Here is a 21,331-nt window from a genome sequence, read left to right as displayed (position 1 = left end):
CAAATATTTAATATGGTTGTTTTGTTACATTAATTCTTATGTCTTTGAATGCTGTAGAGCTTTACAACAGAGTGAAAATGCAACGGAATCAAGTATAATATAAAAAACTCAGCCAATTTTTCTCAGCATTGTTGCTGGACCTTTCTGAGGGTAGGATATGGGCACGTTCAGTGTCTAACAAATATCACAGGTGATTCTAATATACTAATATACACCAGTGTTGGAGTACTGGTAAGAGCATTGTAGAGGGCATTTAGTATCCTCCAATGCTTTAGAGTAATGGTTTACTAATAGCTATTTTTGTAGTCCTATGTGTCAGGACCAGCACTATTTTACTTTTAACTATCTCATATAGCAATTCTGCAAAGTAGATATTATTATTCCCATTTTGCAGATGAGAAAACAGACTTGGAGAAGTTAAATGACTTGCTTGAGACAACACTGCTGGTAAGTGCTTAAATGGGAATTCAACCCATTTCTGTCAATGTGTTGCTGATAACTAAGCTAAAGTGAGAAGTACTTATGCTACTTAATATTGTTGCTTCTCCTTGCAATAAAAAAAATAGGTACCGTATTATAATTTTGTTGTGAGCTCACCAGCTCTGAAAAATAAATTGTCTGAAGAGAACAAGGAAAAGCATTGACTAGAGGGGGGGGGGGGTTTCTCCCATGGGAGAACTCCACCTCCCGGACAAGTGATGATGCATTCACATTTAGTTACCACAACTGAGTGAGGTGGAATTCTACTGTCACCTAGTGGATAGAGGCCAGGGATGCTACTGAGCATCTTCAAAGGCATGGACAGCCCATGTGTCCATCTCCTGCTTCCCCTGCACTTATCCAGTCCGAAGTATCAATATTACTGAACTTGAACCGTGTATTGAAAGTGTTTAAGTCCTGTATTTATCTCCAAGTTAAAATCTTACAGCCTTTGCAAAGTTAGAAATTGAATGTTGATGGGGCATATTTTATAATTCTCTTTAATCTAGGAAATAGTTAATTCAGTAGGATTGACACCTGTGGGGAGGTGATCCTATGCTTTCAATTTACATCTGCAGAATGATATATATTTCCATGAAAAACCTGAAAATATTGTGAACTGCTTATATAGTGGTTGTCACAAGTATTGTGTTAAAACTTATTTTGGTTACTTGGCTAAATAACTCATTAGTTAATCCACTGAAGTGTTTTTTAGTGATATTTTAATATTTGAGTAAGTGCTTGAATAATTTTGTTAAAGCATTAGTAGTATTGCTTATCTTTTTTTTTGTTTTTCTTTTTTGTTTATTGCTTATCTTTTTTAGAAATGTTCTTTTATTACTTATTTATATCAGAGCTACTTGGGAACTTTTCAAAAATGAATATAAGCTATATAAGTATAAAAATACATAAAATACAAATTTATATTTTGTAGATGTGTGTTCATGCTTATAACTCCAGAGCATGATTCAATTATGAATTTGATGAAAGTTTTTTTTGGCAGTGCTGGGGTTTGAACTGAAGGTCTTGCATTTACTGTGTGGACGCTATACCACGTTAGCCACGCCCTCAGCCCTTTTTGCTTTATTTATTTTTAACAGGAGTGGGGTTTGAACTCAGGGCCTCATACTTGCTAGGTAGATCTCTCATAGGCGTATAATCCCATTCATGAAATGACCTGAACTCTGAAAGGCCTCATAACTCTTTTTTTTTTTTTTTTTTGCGGTATTGGGGTTTGAACTCAGGGCCTGCACCTTGAACCACTCTGCCAGCCCTTTTTTGTATGGGTTTTTTCCAGATAGGTTCTCCCAAACTATTTGTCTGGGGCTGGCTTTGAATTGTGATCCTCCTGATCGCTGCCTGAGTAGCAAGGATTACATGCGTGAACCACTGGCACCTGGCTTGCTTTAGTTATTTTTTGAACGGTGTTTTGCTGTTATGCCTGAGCCTGCCTAGATCGAGTTCCTCCTATCTGTTTATCATCTAGCTGGGATGACAGATATGGCCACTGCATGTAGAGCTTTTATTGGCTAAGGTAAGAGGTCTCCTTAACTTTTTGCTTGGGTTGTCCTTGAACCTTGATCCTCTGGGTCTCTACCTCCCAAGTAACTGGGATTATAGGCATGGGCTACTGGTGCCTAGCCTGATGAAAAGTCTGTAAGGCAGTATAATACATACCTTTGAGTAAGAACCACTTTGAAGGTATTTTAGTTTTGGAAGTGTATGTGTACTCTGCCTATGTTGCATTAGTTCTAGTGTTGTTTTGAATTATCTTCAATATAGGAATTAAATGATTGAATCTTGAATTTATGACTTTTTTCAGTAAATACTGAGAATAGGCACTTTTGTCAACAGTCCATGTGTTCCTTAGTCTTTTACCATATTGTCAGGGACCATGTAAAATACTTTTATGTGAAGTGTCACTTAATCTCAGTGCCGTGAGGTAGATTTAATATTTTAGAAGAAAACTCACACTTTATTTACTAAAATATCACTTTATTGGTATATGAGAAACATAAAAAGTTGTACACATTTAATTTGTACAAGTAGATGAGTTTCAGTATAAGTGAAACTATAACCACTATCAAAACTAAAACCATATTCATCGCCTCCCAAAGTTTATGGGATGTTTAATTTGATTTTTGTGCATTCTGTGCACATGCCAAATGTCCCACTGGGCTCACCCCTGCCCAGAGATAGGTTTAACTTACTACTTTGTTTTTAGATGAGGAAACTGAGGTTTGGTTAGCTTGCTCCAGGTTACAGAGAAAGTGAGTTTGAGGCTGGGATTCAACCCCAACATAACACCATATTACCTTTCAGGTATGCCTGACATTTTTCCCACTTACCTGGTTGCCTACTTACCTGGTTGGTAGGTGAAAACGCACATTGCAGAAGGGAATCATTAATGATGTGTACTATAAAGTTTTTTATTTTGAAACTTAAAAATGCTTATGTATTAACTTGGTAATATTTTGATTTCTTTTCTTTAAATATAGATTCTTTGATTGGAATTCTGTATCGTATCATCTTTTTTCCATAAATCACACCTATACTGCATCGTCTACAAATTTCAGCTTCAGAGTTTTTGGAAATAGAGTAAAATTTTGAACATGTACTTCTTTTTTTTTTTCCGTGCTAGGGTTGAACTCAGGGCTTCTCACTTTTTAGGCATTGTGTCATTTGACCCATTCCACCAGCCCTTGGACATGTAATTTGTAGAATGCTAGATTTTCTTTTCCTTCATTCATCTGGCCTGCAATTTTGTGTGTGTGTGTGTGTGTGTGTGTGTGTGTGTGTGTTACTAAGGTTCAAATTTAGGGCCTTATGCTTGATAGGCAGAAACTCTTACCACTTAAGCCACACTTTTAAGCCTCGCCCCCCACCTTTTATTTTTTTTTACTTTATTTTTTAGATAGGGTCTCATTGTTGCCCAGGGCAGCCTTGGACCTCGACATTCCTACTTTTTACAGATGGGATTAAAGCTGTGTATTACCATGTCTATCTTGTTGATTGATATGGTGTCTTGGTAACTTTTTTCCTGGGCTGGCCTTGAACTGTAGTCCTCCTGATCTCTGCCTTCTGCATAGTTGGGATTACAGATATACCCATCATGCTTAGCTTGACAGTTGTTTTTACTGAGTCTTTCCAAAACATTTTGAACACTTGTTTTATTTTTAAAAAATTTTAAATTGTTTTGGTGGGACTGGGGTTTGAACATCAGGGCTTCCCACTTGCAAAGCAAGTGCTCACAAAGCAGGTGCTCTGCCAACTGAGCCACGCTTCCAGTCCATTTTGCTCTGGTTCTAATTGGAGATTGGGGTCTCTCAAACTATTTGCTTGACCTCAAACTGTGATCTTCCCAATTTCAGCCTCCCAGGTGGCTAGGATTACAGGTGTGAGCCATGGCACCCGGAAAGAGTGAGTTCTTGAATTGTTGGTGGGTATTCGAGTGGGAGGACCAGTAGAGTATATGAGGAATAGATTTCCTAGAGGAAATAGCTACCATCAGTTGAGAAAAAAAAATTGTTTGGAGAGCATCTGTGCAATTCTGATGAACCCATAGGAAGTATATTGAACTTTCATGTGAGTCTTATGAGAAGGTATAGTGGAACTTCTAGATTAATAACTTCCTGTTAGAAATATATAAATTATAGGAATAGAATAAAATATTGTAGGCAGATATTTTCCTGGACTGGATCTACAAAGACATTACCAAATTGAAGGCTTGACATATATTATTAAACTATAGAAAGGAAGGACAAAAGATGAAATCTGTTTAGTAGCTGTAACTGAGAATCTAGTTGTTAGGAAAAAAATGTGATAGTAGAAAATAGGCCATCATAGATGAAAGGGCAGTTGGTAATAACTGTCTCTTAAAAAAATTGTCAGCCTTTAAGACAGCTTGGTATCTTTTGTCTCAAGTTATTTCATTTGTGGGAATCCTAAATATTAATATGAAAAAATATGTAAAAAAATCTCATTCATTGGAAAGAACCAATTTTCATCTTATGAACACCACTGAATGTGTAAAGTACTTATGCAGTATCAGGAACATAATAGATGTTTGATAAATGTCACTTATTCAATTTAGCTTATACAGTAGAATAGGGCAAAGTTGATTGATTCTAGGTCAGAGACCAGTTTTAATTGGAATCAAAATAGCCTATGCTAAACACTTCTGTCAACCTTGACTTGTTCAAAAACATTGTGGTATCATTCTAGAAAAATTTCCTTTTCCTCTCTCCTTCCTTTTTTTTTTTTTTTTGCAGTGCAGGGCCTCAAACCCAGGGCTTTCCACATGCTAAGCACACTCTACCACTTGAGCTATACACCCACCCCTGGAACATTTTTCTGAGTTATAGTGCTTTTAGTGATAAGAGGCTCCTAAACGTGTCTGGCAGCTGTGAATGTGCAAAATTTAAAAAGTCAGTTTAATGTTGCCTTGTAGATTTAAAAATCAAGCCTAAACATGCAAACAAATTAGGTATTTGACATAAACATAATATGTTTATGGTACAAAATTCAAAAGATACTAAAGAGATACATTGAAAAAGTTAAGTCCTTTGTCTGTCCTACCTTGGCCATTCACACAATTACTGTTACCAATTTGTTGCTTTCTTCTGGATGTATTCCATGTATAGCTACCCACACATTTTTATAGAACTGGTAGTACACTCTACACATTCTGCAATTTGCTTTTCTCATGACATTGAAGCCTTTTCCCTACCAGTTTATTGTGCCACCTCCTTCTGATGGGTGCTCACTGAGATCCTAATGTCATGCTAAATGGGCACTGTGGTTTCTAGTTTGTTGGTCCAGACCGCCACAGAGAATATTGGATATGCTATTTCAGAAGGTATGTGCCCTAATGTTGGGCTTCAGGACTCGTGGTTCCTTCTCATTTCTTGCAGCCTGTGCTTTATAAAGACCGTTTATGTTCTACCTGCCCCTTCTATGAATAATGTTCTTGGAATCTTAAGTCACTGGTGGATAGAAGAATGGAAATTGCTGATACTCGTGTTGTGCAATATTGCCATTATAAGCTCTTAGAATACAATGTAAGTACTTTGCATTATAAGGGGAGGAGAGTAAGTAAATAGTTTTATTTCTTTCAAGAATGTATACTTAGAGTAAGGTGGATGGGAAAAGTAATGGTGGAAATATATTGAGAGCATTCTAGAGATAACAGAAGATTCTCTAACCTTTCATTTCATATGTCATTCTGATCTTTACCGATCTGTTGGAGCAAAATCTGTTGGAGAAAGAAACACTCAACTGTATTTGAATGAGGAAGCTTAGTTTTAAATGAGTTTACTAGTTTGGAGTGAGACCTAGGGTTGTTGCTAGGAGCAGAGAATAATGATAAGAACAAACATTTATGAAGATCAGCTTATGAAATGTTTTCAAACACCTTAATGACTCACAGGAAGCCTGTGACATATTACTGCTGTTGGCATGTGACAGATGAGAAAACTGAAGCCTGAAAGGTTAAATCGCTAGATGCCCATGGTCACAGCACTGATGCCAGAGCCAGGACAGGAATCTGATTTTCTAATTTGAAGGGCCTGAAGTAAGAAGCTTTCTTTGTTCATTGTATCCTACTCCTCTACTCCTTTGGCCATGGAAACAGTATCACCAATGATTAACCACAAGAGCTGTAGCAGTATCACAAAGACTCACCTTGTTCTTGAATTCACAATGAAAAGTTTACCTTCTCATCACTTACACTGAGTTGGTACTCTAAAAGAGTAGCATGGAATTATGGCTTAAGTCTTGCTTTATTATTATTATTATCTCTAACGTGACTTTTGACTGGTTGTCCGTATTTTCTTAATATTTGGGCAGGTTAGTGATGAAGTGAGAGGGTAAATTTTGAGTAATGGAATGTATAGATTCAGTGGAGAATTTAGCTTGCTGATGTAGAAAAACGTGTGGAAAGTCAAGTGTTCCAGTAATAGACCATGCTTAATAACAGGATCTCCCACAAAAACCTTGGGCCCTACCTTTGGAAAAGGTGGGAGAAGAAATATAATGCCTTAAAAAAATTGTATATTATGGCATTAGGAAAAACTAATTTTGAGGGTCAGCCAGCCAGTCATCTACTTTGGACTTTACCAGCAGCTTGTTTAGTGTTGAACTAAGGTGCAACAATTTTATGATTGCGGCCCCCAATTTTTTTTTTTTTTTTTTTGGGAAGATACACAACTGTCTCTAACTCTTCACAGTTTTGGAATGGTGTACTTAAAAACAAGAGCGCTGCCTCAGAGGTCCAAGATGGCCTTTACTGCCATTCTACAATTGTAAAGGAATTCTCTGTCACTGCCACTTAAGTAGCATACTGTTGCAGGCCTATCCTGTCAGGCTGCTCACACTCAGCACCTCTTCCGGGAAAGTCAGCCCCATTTTACAGTTGGGAATAATTGAGGCAGGCGCTATCACACTGTAGCGAGGGAGATAAGACATGCTGCTACATGAATATAACATGAAACAAGATAACGTTACAGTGTCAAAGCCACGATCAGGTGGTGAGGGTGACCCTGCGAAGCCAAAGCTGCACTTGCAGGAGGACAGGCACCGAAGCATGTGCCTGCCTGTACATATGAAACTCCCGGCTTGGCCAGACTCGCGTCCGGCGCGGGTGCGGACCCTCGGGGCGCCGGGGACCGGGGCTCGCGGCAGCCGCGTCCCGTTCGGCGCCCTGCCCCCAGCCTCTGCTGGCGCTAAGCCCCGGAGAACGAAGCGTGCACGTTGAGCCTCCTCGGCGGCGGGCGGCGGGCGGGCCGGCCGCGGTGCTGGGCATGCTCAGTGGGCCGGACCCGCTGGAGGGGCGAGTAAGGAAGCGTCGGTTCCCGGGTCTGCCTTCCCGGCTCAGGCCCGGCCCGGCCCGGCCCGGCTTTGTGCACGGGAGCCCAGCCGCACTGGCCGCTCGCGGGCCGCCGACCCCACACGCCGCCCGTCCTGTCCGGTTTCCGCCGTTAACCGCGGCGTGCGGCGGGAGGAGGCGCGGGGCGGGGCCAGCGGCGGGCGGGCGGGCGGGCGGCAGGAGGGCCCTGCCGGGGTGGGGGTGGGGTGGATGCGGGGAGCCCCGGGGGGCGGGGGAGGGGGCGGCGCGGAGTCACGGGGGTGGGGTCACCGGCGGTGGCTCCCGAGGCCGAGCGGGCGGGCAGGGGGCGGTGGGGCGGTGGGGCGGCTCGGCGGAACCTGCCTGGGCTAGGAGCAGCGGCGACTCCGCGGCCGGCCCAGGGCAGTCCGGGCCCCGGTAACGCCGCCGTGGGCCCCATCTTCCGGCGGTGGCCGGAGCTGGTGGGGATTGTCGCCACCGCCCCGGCTGCCATCTCCTCCTCTTCCTCCTCCTCCTGGGCCGGGCCGGTCCCCTCCCCGCTGCCGCCTCCTCCTGGGCTGGGCCCGCCGCGTCTCGTCCCCTCGCGGAGCCGCTCCCGCCGCCGCCTCCTCATTCATCCTCGTGCACCATAGGCGGCACAGGCTCCAAGATGTCCAACCGAGTGGTCTGCCGGGAAGCCAGTCACGCCGGGAGCTGGTACACAGCCTCAGGTAGGGCCCAGGCCGCCGCCGCCGCCGAGCTCGGCTGCCCGGACGCTTAGGCGGCGCGGGCGGGCGGGGACCGCGTGGGGAGGGCGCGGGCAGGCCGCCTCCCGCCTCCCCCACCCGGCGGCCGCAGCGGGCCGTGGCCTCGGCCCGCCGACTTGGCCCGCGGAGTTGCACTCGGGCCGGGCTCGCGGGAGAGCGCGCTCCCGGCAATCCCGGCGATCCCGGCCCCGGGGACGCGTCGCCTCTCCAACCCGCAGCGGGGAAGGAAGGGTGTCCGCGCCGAGCCCCGCGCCCGCGCCCCGCCAGCGGAGCTGGGGACCCGCTTCCCCGCCTCCCGCCGCTCCCTCCGGCTCTGCCCTCACCTCCACGGTGCTCCGCTCCCCGCGAGGGAGCCAGGGGCTGTACTTCTTCACGTCTCCGCGGGGAGACCTGTCACCCCAGGGCCTTTCAGGGATCTGTCGCTGTGTATGTTGGGGCTCGGCCAGGCAGGGGCTTTAGTGGCCTCCCAGCCCTTTTGTCAGTGTTTGCATTGTTGCTGTCATTCAGGGGCAGCTGGAGATGGCATCAGCACTTTTCCCGTGTAGCCTGGCCAGGCCACCGCTCAGCCCTGAGCAGGTGCTCGAACCACCTAGGAATTAGCTCAGGCTCTGAGCGCGTGCTGTCCTGACTCCACTGTCTAAAACCCTTCCACAGTTCTTCATGTAAGCCAGGGTAGGGACTTTGTCTTTAATAAAGCTCTAGTTGGATCGACGGGTTTCTGGGATTATTTTCAGGTTCGCATTTCTGGTATGTTAACAAAGAAAAGTTCCTCAGTGATTCCTAATGGTCTTAGTCATTTGTTATTGGCCTAGCAATAGCTTTACTTCTTAATATACGTCGGATCATGTTTGGATAGTGCCTCGGTTTCTGAGAAATCAAAGATTTGGGAGGAAATTCTGCTCTTTGCGGTTGTTAAATTAGCTCAAGGTACACCTTACTGACTCACTGAGGATTTGCTGTGTTAAACACAAAAGAATTAGTATGATTGGATTTGCAGCTACCGCTAAGAGGTAGCTGTAGTTTTGTGTAAGCAAATAAGACATTTTATGGTTATAGTGGCTTCCTTTCATGGTTCTGAAGTATTTTATAGACATTTAATCAGTTCTCACTGGAGAATGTCAGTTAAGCCATTCTTGATCAATACACGGGAAAACGTAGAGGTTTTTAGTGCTGTGCCCAAGACTAAAAAGCCAGGGGTGGAACAAGAGTTGAGAAATGGGAGTAGCTGGCTTCTGGGTTTGCCCTCTAACCAATTATTAATTATTTGTTTCTTATTAATATTACTTGTTAGTGGATAACAACCTTTTCAGGATTATGAATAAGCTTTTTCTTCAGTGAGTTTTGAAGAGTTAAAAAGTCTGTTTTCACGTTCATGGCCATCTTTTAGTGAATTGCTTGTGGTTTTCTATACCTTTCAGTAAGTGTTTTAAATGTTTGTCATCGTTTGCATTGGAATGTGGGCAAATATTCTGGAGGAATTTTTAACAGATTATTGAACATTCTATGGGTGGTAAAATTGTGTGTAATTCACACTTTGGTCTAAGACTTCCTTTTTTGGTTTGTTGTTTGTTTTTGGCAATACTAGGGTTTGAACCCAGGGCCTCACAGGTGCCAGGCAGGTGCTCTACCACTTGAGCCACTCTTCCAGGCCCTGGTATTAGACTTCTTAGGTATATCTTCTGAAACAAGATGAAGGCTTTAATCTAGCTCAGAAATTCTGTAATTAGTTATTTATCAATAGTGAGCTAAAATGGACTTGTTTCTTAAAACTTTTATGTAGGGAATTAAATTCTTATTTCTGTAAATTGGGGTGAAATCTGTAATGCCATTCTGCTAACGTGAACTGTCATAGAGAACCTTACTAAGATTCAGATGTGAGTCTTTCTGGTTTGTGTGTGCATGTGTCTGTGTGACTTTTTGAACTTGAGTAATAATTGAGGGAATTAAGGGTGAGCTTAGTTTTAGCAGCTTAATTTGTAGTTTAAAAAATAAAAGAAGTAAAGCTATAGGCAAGTAAACTTAGAATTGGTCTAGTTCTATCTTTTGTATTATGCCAGTGTGCCTATATTGATATCGTTCACTGTTGGAAAATTTTTATTTTGTATTGTGTTACTGTTTCTCTAGTAGATTGGTCCTAAAGTACTTGAGGTGTAGGAAAGGTGTTTTTGTAGATTGTCATTCTGTGGTTCCTGCAGCATTTAGGTTTGCCCATAGAATGAAGTGTTCAATTACTGATAAAAATAAGGATGAAACCACATTTGCTTCAATTATAAAGCTATTTCAGAAAGAAAGTGTAGTCCATAAATATTACATATACCCACATAGCTTCATTTTATTTGCCCCTTATTCCATGCTGGTTTTCTCTCTCTCTCTCCCCTTTCTTTTTGGTGGGACTGGGGTTTGAACTCAGGACTTTGTGCTTGCAAAGCAGGCACTCTATCACTTGAAGCCTCCAATCCATTTTGCTCTGGTTATTTTGGAGATGGGGCCTCAAGAACTATTTGCCCTGGCTGGCCTCCAACTGTGATCCTCTTGATCTCAACTTCCCAAGTTAGCTAGAATTATGGGCGTGAGCCACTGGCGCCCAGCTATGCTGGATCTCTTGATAGAGGGTGGTGTAAATTGTTGCCTGCCTTCAAGGAATTTACAGTTTATTTGAAGTAAGTTTTAAAAGTATCAATTAAATATCCTATAAGTTGAGGGAGGGGGCGGAGTGGGTGGTAAGGGAGGGGGTGGGGGCAGGGGGGAGAAATGAACCAAGCCTTGTATGCACATATGAATAATAAAAGAAAAATGAAAAAAAATATCCTATAAGTTGAGACAGTGTTTTTAGAAGCTCTAAGGAGGAAGGATTTGATTTGCTTTTTGAAGGAAGGGTATTTGGAGCAGGAGGCAAGAATATTGGATTGGGAAAGAACATAAGGATACTGAGGTAGATAAATGTTAGTAAGAGTGGAAGGTTCTTCTGTCATAGTTCATGAGCCTGGGATTGTAGGAGATGCCTGTGAAGACTGGCTGTCAGGGTTGGATTTACTCAGTAGGCAGTAAGCACCACTGGAGATTTCAGAGGATGGTACTAATATGATGCAAGTAGCACTTTAGGAAAATAATCTCATAGTAAGGTTAATCCTCGCTTCTTTATCTGTGTGCAGCAGGGATCAGCAAACTAACTATGGCCCACATCCCAAATCTAGCCTGTGACCTTTTTTTTTAAAAAGATTCACAAGCTAAGTATAGTTTTTAATGGGCTGCTTAAAAAACAGAAATAAGAATGATCATACATGGAACATAAAGCCTGAAATATTTATTGTCTGGTTCTCTTTGAAAAAAAGAACCTACCTCTAGTGTAGGTTAGTGGCTCTCAGACCGTGACCAGCAGCATAATATACCTATAGTCTTATTTTTTTACAGATTTGGTACAGCTTTCATTTTATTATCTTCTGTCAGGACAATTACAACTGCCTTGTAACCAGATCCCTTCCAGCCTTATCCCTATAAGACCATCTTCAACACTGCTTCCTGAATAGTCTTATTGGCCACATCATTCCTTTGATCATGTCCTCATTGATCCATCTTGTCTCTAGGATAAGGTATACATTCCCTCATGACTTGTCATCTTCCTTCTTTTGACTGCTTGCCTTTACCCCATCCCAGTTCTCGATTTTACTGTCCTTAGGCAGCTCTTCATTGTTGTGTTAAATATATCATGCTGTTTCTTATCACTGATTTTTGCTTAGACTGTTCCTCTGTTGAAATACTTTTTTGCAGTTGGACGCACTTGGCTTGCACCTGTAATCCTAGGTACTTGGGAGACTGAAATTGGGAGGATCTTGGTTCAAGACCATACTGGGCAAACAGTTTGCGAGACTCCCATCTCCAAAATAACCAGAGCAAAATGGACTGGAGGTGTGTCTCAAGTGGTAGAATGCCTACTTTGCAAGTGTTAAGCCCTGAGTTCAATTCCCAGCCTCACAAAACAAAAAAACAGAGAAAGAAAGAAAGAGAGAGACAGAGAGAGAGAAAGAAAGAAAGAAAGAAAAGCACTTTGCCAGAGTAATTCTTATTCATCTTTTAAACACTCCGGTGTTAACACCTTCCAGAAACCTACCATGTTATCTTGCCTCCTGAACATAGTTTTTAAAAAATCTTTTTGGCAGTACTGGGTTACTCGGGGCCTCCTGCAGATGTTTTACTGCTTGAGCCACACTCCCAACCCTTTTTGTTTTAGTTGTTTTTCAGATAGGGTCGTGAGCTTTTGTCCAGCCCAGCCTTGAGTGATCATCCTCCTTCCTGGTTAATTGGGATGACAGATAATATACCACTACACACAACTCAATTACTAAGAAAAGGTCTCGCTAACTTTTTGCCCAGGCTGGCTTCAAACCACCATCCTCCATCTGTACCTTCCAAGTAGCTGGAATTACAGATGTGATTACAAGCCTCTCCCAACAATTTTTGATGTTCCTTTGTGCTTCCATAATATCCCAGGAATGGCTCTATATATTTACCTTATCATCTGTATCTAAGATTTTGTAGTTCTTGAAATTAGGGATCATGTCCTACTCATGTTTAGTACCCTAAGTACTCAGCACAGGTTCCGTATGTAGTAGATAGTAAGTATGTAAATAAATGAATGTTAAATGTGCTTGGCACATAGTAGCTAATTAGCAAGTGGTGGGTATTGGTAACATATGAACAGAGATACTGATGTTTATCATCCTAAGAGCAGTGAGTATGGCGAAGGATTATAGTCAAGTTTCTGAGCATAGTTTAGGTAGTAGGAAAGCATTCAAAATCCTGATACACTACTTGGAGACCCATTTAATGTAAGATTCTTTTTTGAAGATGTATGACGTATGTATAGAAAAATATATAGCTAGTTGAATTTTCACACAGTAAGTACATTCATGTAATCAGCACCAACCCAAGAAATCTGTCTGCTGGAAATTCCCCTTTTACTTTGTGTTCCTTTTATTCTTCATTGTAGAAATGTTTTGTATACTTTTGAATTCTGTGTAAGTAAAATCATATAGAACATATTCTTTGAGTTTCCTTTGCTTAATATGACATTTGTGAGATGAGTCCATGTTGTTGTATAGTTTGTTCATTCTCATTGTTCTGTTCTTTTGTCCATTCTGTTATTGGTGGACATTGGGACTTTTTTTAGCTTTGATACTATGAATGTTTTTATGCATTTTTTTGTTGAACATGTTTGTGATTTTTGTTGGGCATGTAATTTAGAATAGAATTACTAGGTCATGGTTTAGACTTAGAGGTTTTCTGCTAAAGTTTTACATATAGTTTTACAGATTCACACCCCTACCAGTAGTATATGAGAGTGCTGGTTACTCCAGGTCCTTGTCAACACGTGGTATTGTCAGTTAGTCTTTTTATTTTTAGTTATTATGGAAGGATGTATAGTGACGTTGCATTGTAGCTTCTATTGTATTTCTCTAATGACTAATGAGGTTGAGCACCTTTTCATGTTAGGGACTCCCATCTTTATTGGCTCTTAGATTTTTGCTTTTGTGAAGTGTCAAATCTTTTGCCCTTTTTTTCTATTGGGCTGCTTACTTTTTTTCCATATTGATTTTTACTTCTTTATATGTTCTAGGTAAAGTCTTACTAGATATAGTGTATGTATTCAGATATATTCTAGTCTGAGGATATCCTTTTCAGAATCTTGGTGTCTTGGTAAATCAAAGGTTTTAATTTTACAGTTTTACTTGTCAGTTGGTTGTTGCTTTTTGCTTTTATTTATGACATCTCTACTTTACTCAGTGTCATGAAGTTACTCTTCTTTTTTTTTTTCTAATAGACAGCTTTATCTTTCATATTCAAATGTCTAAGTCATCTGATTGCTGTGTATGCATGTATGAATGCATGTATGTATCATGTATGCAAGGTATGTACAGTAGCAGTACATTACATTAGTATTTTTTGTTGAGGTAAGTATACAAATCTATACAAATCAAATGTGAATGCTCACTCTATGTATGCAGCTCATATATTTAGAAACAGAGCATGTTCAGAATCCCAGAGGCTACATTGTATGACATTTGAATGTTTTCTGAAATTGGTTTGTTTTATAAGTGTACATAATGTGGAGATTTGTTTTTTCTCCTGGAAAATGGTGGTTATATTCATGATCTATGATAATTATTTTTTTTCTTTTTTGACTGGGCTGGGGATCAAACCCAGGGCCTTGCACAGGCTAGGCAAGCGCTCTAATAATGAGTTACATCCCCATCTTCCAAAATGTAATTTTTGAATTGTTTGTATGATATATGTCTTTTTTTTGGCAGAACTGGGGCTTGAACTCAGCCTCGTGCCTGCTAGGCAGATGCTCTGTCGCTTGAGCCATTCCACCAGCCCTTTTTTGTGATAGGTATTTTCGAGACAGGGTCTCGTAAACTATTTGCCCAGGCTAGCTTCAAACCATGATCCTTCTGATTTCTGCCTCCTAAGAAGCTAGGATTACAGGTGTGAGCCACTAGCTCCTGCCATGTTTGTATGATATATGTCTTAAGCACAGTTTACTATTTAGGCTCATTTACTGTCCTAGGTCTCTAAACATATTTAATAAAAATATATAGGGTCCTATAATTGGAAAACTACAACTTGATTAATTATTTTTGACATGTACCTTGAGTTTTAGAGTGTCACAATGAAATATATTATTGTGTGAGAAATTGAACAAATTTCTAAGAATTCTTCTTTGAAAAGACTATCTAATTATATTTAATTTTAAAATTAACTCCTTTAGGAGTTATAAGTATGGTTTCCAATATGCTGATTTTTCATTGCATTTTTTCTTATTATTTTTACCTTTGGAGAAAGCAGGCAAGAAAGAACATATTTAATAGGCAAATTGTTGATGCTATTGCTAGATTACTAGTTTCTCCTCTCTTTCCTTCTTGTTCTTTCACATATAATTTCCATGTCAAAATCATTTCCTTCCCTACCTCCATGGTGCAGATCCCCTTTTGGAGTTTTGTCCATTTCAAGAAGATGAAAATGACAAAAAATAAAAATGTCTTTATTATATGTAGTCCATAGGTACGTTACACTTCGATGTATATAATCTGTAGTTTTCAAAAGGATTCTACAAGGTTGATTTTATGTCCACTTATAGATGTGAAAACAATGACTCAGAGAGGTTGAGTAACTTGTTTAAGGCATAACAAGCAAGTGGAAGAGCCAGTCTGACTCTAAAAGTAGACTTTAGTCTTAGGGTCAGAGAGTTGTGCTCAGATGCTGCCCCAAACATGGAACTTTTTCTGTCCCATTTCATATTTTTCCCAAACTACAGTGTGGATTTTTAGCTTATACTTGTATATCATTTATTAATTATAAAGCATTTTCTCATCCTTTTCAATTTTCACAATAATGCAAAGATTAGGTGTAGCATAGGTAAGGCAGTCGTTGATCTCCTCCCACCCTGCCATTTTATAGACGAGAAACTGAGACTTAGAGGAGGCTTCATTGCCTGACTCACGTTACTAGTAGTTGATGAAATAGGATTTAACCTAGGACTTCTGGCTGAAGTCAGAGTAATTATTTGGAATCAGAAAGTAAAGTAAATATCTTATATTATAAAATAACAAAAACATAACAAACAAACTTATGACAAATGTTGATTGCATAAGTACTGAAAACAGAATTTGTGTGTTTTAATTAGGCTAGTCCTAGATACTGCATTGGCCTAACTAAATTTGGTACTTCTGAAGAGACTTTTTTTTTAATGGTACTAGGGTTTGAATTCAGGGTCTTGTACTTGCTAGGCAAGTGCTCTACCACTTGAACACATGCCCCTAGCCCTTTATTTTTTTGGCTTTAGTTATTTTTCAGATCGCATCTCACTTTTTGCCTGGGCATTGTGAACCACAATCCTCCTACCTCTGCCTTCTGCATAGCTGGATGACAGGTATGCACCACAGTGCCCAGCTTGTTTGTTGACATTAAGTCTTACTAACTTTTTGCTCAGGCTGGCTTGCATGGTGATTCTCCTGATCTCCACCTCCGGAGTAACTGGAATGATAGGCATGAGCTGAATGGTAGGGGTACTGAAAAGACTACAACATTCAGTGATTCAGTGTTTAACAAACTGAGTTCTACTTTGTGAAAGTTACTGTTCTAAGGACTAGATAATATAGCAAAGAATGAAATACAAAAATTCTTAAGAGTTTACATTTTAATTGGGAAGGAAGACAAATCAAGTAAGTACAACTTATAGTATAGTAGATGGAGGAAAGTGGTATGGAGAGTAATAAAGCAAAGCAAAGCTGTCTCACAGAAAGTGAAAGGCTGTGGGGCTGAGGTTGCATCCTAAGTGGTACAGAAAGCGAAAGCTTCACTGTGATGGCATTGAGTAGAGACTTGAGGTGGGGCAAGGAACAAGCTTGTACATTATCTGGAAATAGATCAGTTTTGGCAGAGGGTATAGTAGATTCAAAGGTTCTCAGGCTAGATGAGGAAGGGAGTATTTGCAGCTAGAATGAAGTGACTGAGGCAGTGTAGTATGGCCTGAATCAAGAGGTAAGTGCTTGGAGCAGGGGCACAGAGGATGTAGTCAGATGACTTTGACAATGAAAGGACTCTTATTTGAGTGAGATAGCCATTGGAAGGTCTTCAGCAATTGGTAAAAGGATCTAATTTAGATTTTATAGAATCACTTGAGAGTAAGTTGGGAAGTGGTAAAGGCATAGTATGGGCAGAACCAGGTAGACTAATTAGGAGAAAAGCAGTAATCCAAGTGAGATGACAGTGGTTTGGACTGAGTTACGGTAGTGGAGAAGGTGAGTGTTCTACCACAGAAAAACAACCCTAACACTATGGATGTATTTTGATGGTAGAGCTGAGGTATGGTAACATAAAAGTAAAGCGTGAAAGAAAGAGAGGAGTCATGGATATCTCTTATGGTTTTATCCCTGAGTAGTTATAGTAATGTGGTTATGATTTTTCTGAAATAGGGAAAACTTTAAGAAACACTGATTTGGAGGGGGAAGGGAAGGAACTCAATTTTGGGTTGCTAAGTTTGAGATATTTGCTACATAGTCAGGTGGTAGATAAGTATGGAGTTTGAAGAGAGGTCTACACTGGAGATGTGAAGTTGGGAATGATCATTACATGGTAGATAAGTATGGAGTTTGAAGAGAGGTCTACACTGGAGATGTGAAGTTGGGAATGATCATTACATAGATGATCAGGGTGAGTATGGATGAAATCATCATGGGAATGAGAATAGCTAGAAAAAGAGGTCAGGGAAATAAGAGAGATACTGTAAGGAGACAGAAAATTGTCTCATGAGGAGAAGAATAAGATGTTCTGGGAGCTAAGTAGAGAAAATACCTTAAGTCTTTTCAACACAAGTCATATAGATTTGCATAGACATTCTTCTTTGCCAAATAAATGTAAGATTGGTCTAAGCCTCTCTTGTCTTAGCCATTTTGTATGTCATTACCAAAGCTTCCTACCAGGTACCTGTTTTCCATTCTCTTCTTTACATAGAGATCTTTAAAAAATGTACATCAGATATTCTTTGTTCAAACTTTCCCATACATGGCGAATTATATTCCAACTTCTTACCAAGATACAAGGTCTTATGTGCTGTGATCTCTGCTTAACTTTCTGGTTTAATCGTTCACCACTTTTCCTTTCATTTAAGCTGTTCCAGCCATTCATTCCTCCTAGTAGACCCCCAAATATGTTAGTTTATTCTTGCTTTAAGACTTTATTTCATAAGATTGACTAATCCTGGCTGGTGGTAAAGGAAAGGAACTTTTTTTTTTTATCAGTCTCGGTATTTTGTTAGTTATTTACAGTTAGGAAGAGAGGTAGGAAGAAATGTTAAAAAGGAACCAAAGTAGCTTTTGTCAAAATGTTCTGAGAAACAGTTGTACTTGGTAGATGGCTTTTGTATAGGGGATTTATGCCCCAATCAGTTTAGGAAATTTTGTATCTATTTTTCTCTCTTGGGTGCTGACAACTTGCCCTGGACTTGTTATATGGCTATTATTATATAGTCTGTCTTGGTGAGTGTTCCATGTTCATTTGAAAATAGTGTATGTTTTCTTTAGTTGCATGGTTGAATGCTCTACAACCATGTAACTTAATTAGGTTAAGTTGAATTATTGTATTTAAATCTTTCACATCTCTGTTGATTTTCCTTTCACTGTTTGTATCAGTTTCCAAAAGTACTGTTGAAGCTGCTAATTGTAATTGTAGCTTTTCCTGTTTTTTCTTTTAGTTTTGTTGATTCATTATTTCATGTATTTTGACTTTCTATTATTTGGTATACATATTTGCCATTAGGCTTTCTTGATGAATTCTCTGTATGTTCCTATTTATAGCTAGTACTATTTCTTGCTCAGAGGTATTCCTTATTTTTATATTAAGGCCAAATCAGCTTTTTCATGGTTAATATATGCATGGTGTATGCTTTTCTGTCCGTGTCAGGGGTCACTGAATCTACCCTAGGGTGTGATAATTTGTTGAAGGATCCCAAGAATTCAGAAGCTGTTATATTTAAGGGTACAGTTTTTTTTTTTTAACTGAGAAAGGGATACAGATTAAAATTAGCAAAGGGAAAGTGCATGTGATGGAGTCCAAGGGAAACCAGGCGCGAACGACCAGCTGTCCTTTCCTAGTGAAGTTGTGCTGACTGGGCTTAATTTTCTATAAATGGTGTGTGACTAGTACAAAGTACTGGCCAACCAGGGAAACTCACCTAGCTGTTGGTGGCCAGAGTATTTACTGGGTTTAGTCATGTAGGACTGGTCCATCCACATGATTGATCTTATCTTGGGTCACACTGATAACGTGTCCCAAGGTACCTAGAGAATAAAAACAAGAATTCACCGTAAATCACATTATAAACTATCTGGCAAGGCCCCAGGTATAAAAAAGATACTTTAAAAAAATTGTGGTAAAGTATAGATAATAAACATTATCATTCTAACAATATTTTAGAGTAGTTCTCTGGCACTGTGTCTGTCTTTAGACTCTTGTCACCATCTCCAGCTGAAGGTCGGTGCCCGTTACTTGTTGACCCTGCCTTGCCCCTCTCCCTAGTCTCTGGCCACCACTGCTATCCTTTTGTGTCTGGTTTATTTCACTTGGTATGTTTCCGAGGTTCATCCATATTGTAGCAGGAATCAAAATTTCATTTCTTTTTAAGGATGGATAATATTCTATTATGTGTATATACCACATTCATCTATTGTTTGTCTTTTGGATTCTCTCCATTGGTTATCATAAATAATGCTGCTCTGAATATGGGTGTACAAGTAGCGGAGTCTCTGTTTCTGTTTCTTTTTGGTGAATATCTAGGATTAGAGTTTCTGGGTCTCGTGGTTATCTTCTCTTTAACCTTTTGAGGACTGCCAATGTGGCTGTAGCAGCTGCACTGTTTTAACTGCCTGCTAACAGTGTACTAGAGTTCCAACTTGTACACGTTCTGACAATACTTATCTTCTTCATTTTTTTTTTCTTTTTACAGTACTGGAGTTTGAACTCAGGACCTCAAACTTGTAGGCAGCTGCTCTGTCACTTGAGCCACTCCACAGCCCTGTTTTGCTTTAGTTATTTTTCAGGTAGGGTCTTGCATTTTTGCCCTTGGCTGACCTTGGACCATGATCCTGTTGTATAGCTGGGATGACAGGTTTATAATCATACCTGGTATATTGATTGAGAGGGGGGTCTGTCTTGCTTTTTTTAAACCTGGACTGGCCTCAAACGATGATCCTCCTGATCTCTGCTTCCCAGCTAGCTGGGATTGCAGGTGTGAGCCCCTGCACACTTGTTACATGGTGTGAGTTAGGGGTCCATCTTCATCCTTCTGCACGTGTATACATAGTTGTGTGCACGATGTTTTTTCCTTTAGACAGTCTTGGTATGTTGCACAGACTGACCTCAAACTTGGGGGTTCAAGTGACCCTCTTTCCGCAGCCTCCCAAGTGGCTGGGACTTGGCAATACTTTTTGAAGAAACTATCCTTTCTTCATTGAGTGGTCTTTGCCCCTGTGTTGAAAATCAATTTGTCATAAATGTTGGGGTTTGTTTTAAACGCTAAATTCTATTCCATTTGTCTACATGTCTTTCCTATGCTAGGAAAACATTGCTTTGATTAATGTTTCCTTTTCTTTCCCATTTCTGAAAGATGTTTGGTGGGTGTATTGACATTGTTGTTGTTATTATTATTATTTAGCACTTTATAAATGTTCTAGTGAGTTTTAGCTTAGGTAGCTTTGAGAATTCTGCGATTTTTATATTTGTTCCTTAATACAGTATGTGTTTGGGTCAGGTGTGGTGGTGGACACTTGTAGCCCAGCTACTTGAAAGGTGGAGATCAGGAGAATCACAGTTCTATCCAACCCCAGTGAAAAGTTAGTGAGACCCCATCTCAGTCAACAAGCTAAGAGTGGTGTGGAATGTCTGTAGTCCCAGCTACTGGGAGGCATAGGTAGGAGGATCACAGTCAGAGGCTGGCTCTGGGCAAAAACACAAGACCCTATCTGAAAAATAATTAAATCAAAAAAAAAAAAAAAAAAAGAAAAGAAAAGAAAGGGACTGGGGACATTGCTCAAGTTGTAGAGTGCCAGCTTAGCAAGCATCAGGGCCTGAATTTCAAACACCAGTGCTGCAAAACAAACAAAAAAACCCCAAAAAACAAAAACCAAGGCAAGCAAACAAAAAGCCTCCCCCAAACAGTGTTTTTCTTCTGTTTGAAGAGTGCTTACTTTTTTGTATATATCAGAAGAACTGATACCAACCCTCCTTAAACTGTGCCACGAAATAGAAAGGGAAGGAAAACTGCCAAACACATTTTATGAAGCCACTATTACACTTATCCCAAAACCAGGCAAAGACACCTCCAAAAAGGAGAACTATAGGCCAATCTCCTTAATGAACATTGATGCAAAAATCCTCAACAAAATAATGGCAAACCGAATTCAGCAACACATCAAAAAGATTATTCACCACGACCAGGTAGGCTTCATCCCAGGGATGCAGGGGTGGTTCAACATACGAAAATCAATAAACGTAATAAACCACATTAACAGAAGCAAAGACAAAAACCACTTGATCATCTCAATAGACGCAGAAAAAGCCTTTGATAAGATCCAACATCATTTCATGATAAAAGCTCTAAGAAAACTAGGAATAGAAGGAAAGTTCCTCAACATTATAAAAGCTATATATGACAAACCTACAGCCAGCATTATACTTAACGGAGAAAAATTAAAACCGTTCCCTCTAA

General features: G+C 40.4%; 1 protein-coding gene across 3 annotated transcripts in view; it reads left to right on the top strand.

Annotated features, from left to right (window-relative positions):
* Positions 1–129: 129 nt before the first annotated feature.
* Positions 130–21,331, top strand: part of Memo1 (mediator of cell motility 1) — a 123,901-nt gene continuing 102,699 nt past the window's right edge. The window contains exon 1 of one of the 3 annotated variants that reach the window (XM_074049454.1): positions 130–447. Coding sequence is in view for 1 of the 3 variants with exons in the window: in XM_020181875.2 (XP_020037464.1) it covers positions 7,974–8,034 (61 nt within the window). In the remaining 2 variants the exon portion in view is untranslated. Of the gene's footprint in view, positions 448–7,822; positions 8,035–21,331 lie in introns of those variants that run through there. The other 2 variants (XM_020181875.2, XM_020181877.2) reach the window with 2 other exon arrangements.

The sequence above is a fragment of the Castor canadensis genome, chromosome 12 (genome assembly GCF_047511655.1).
Source record: "Castor canadensis chromosome 12, mCasCan1.hap1v2, whole genome shotgun sequence".
NCBI classification, from domain to species: domain Eukaryota; kingdom Metazoa; phylum Chordata; class Mammalia; order Rodentia; family Castoridae; genus Castor; species Castor canadensis.
This window is presented reverse-complemented; position numbering and strand designations above follow the sequence as displayed.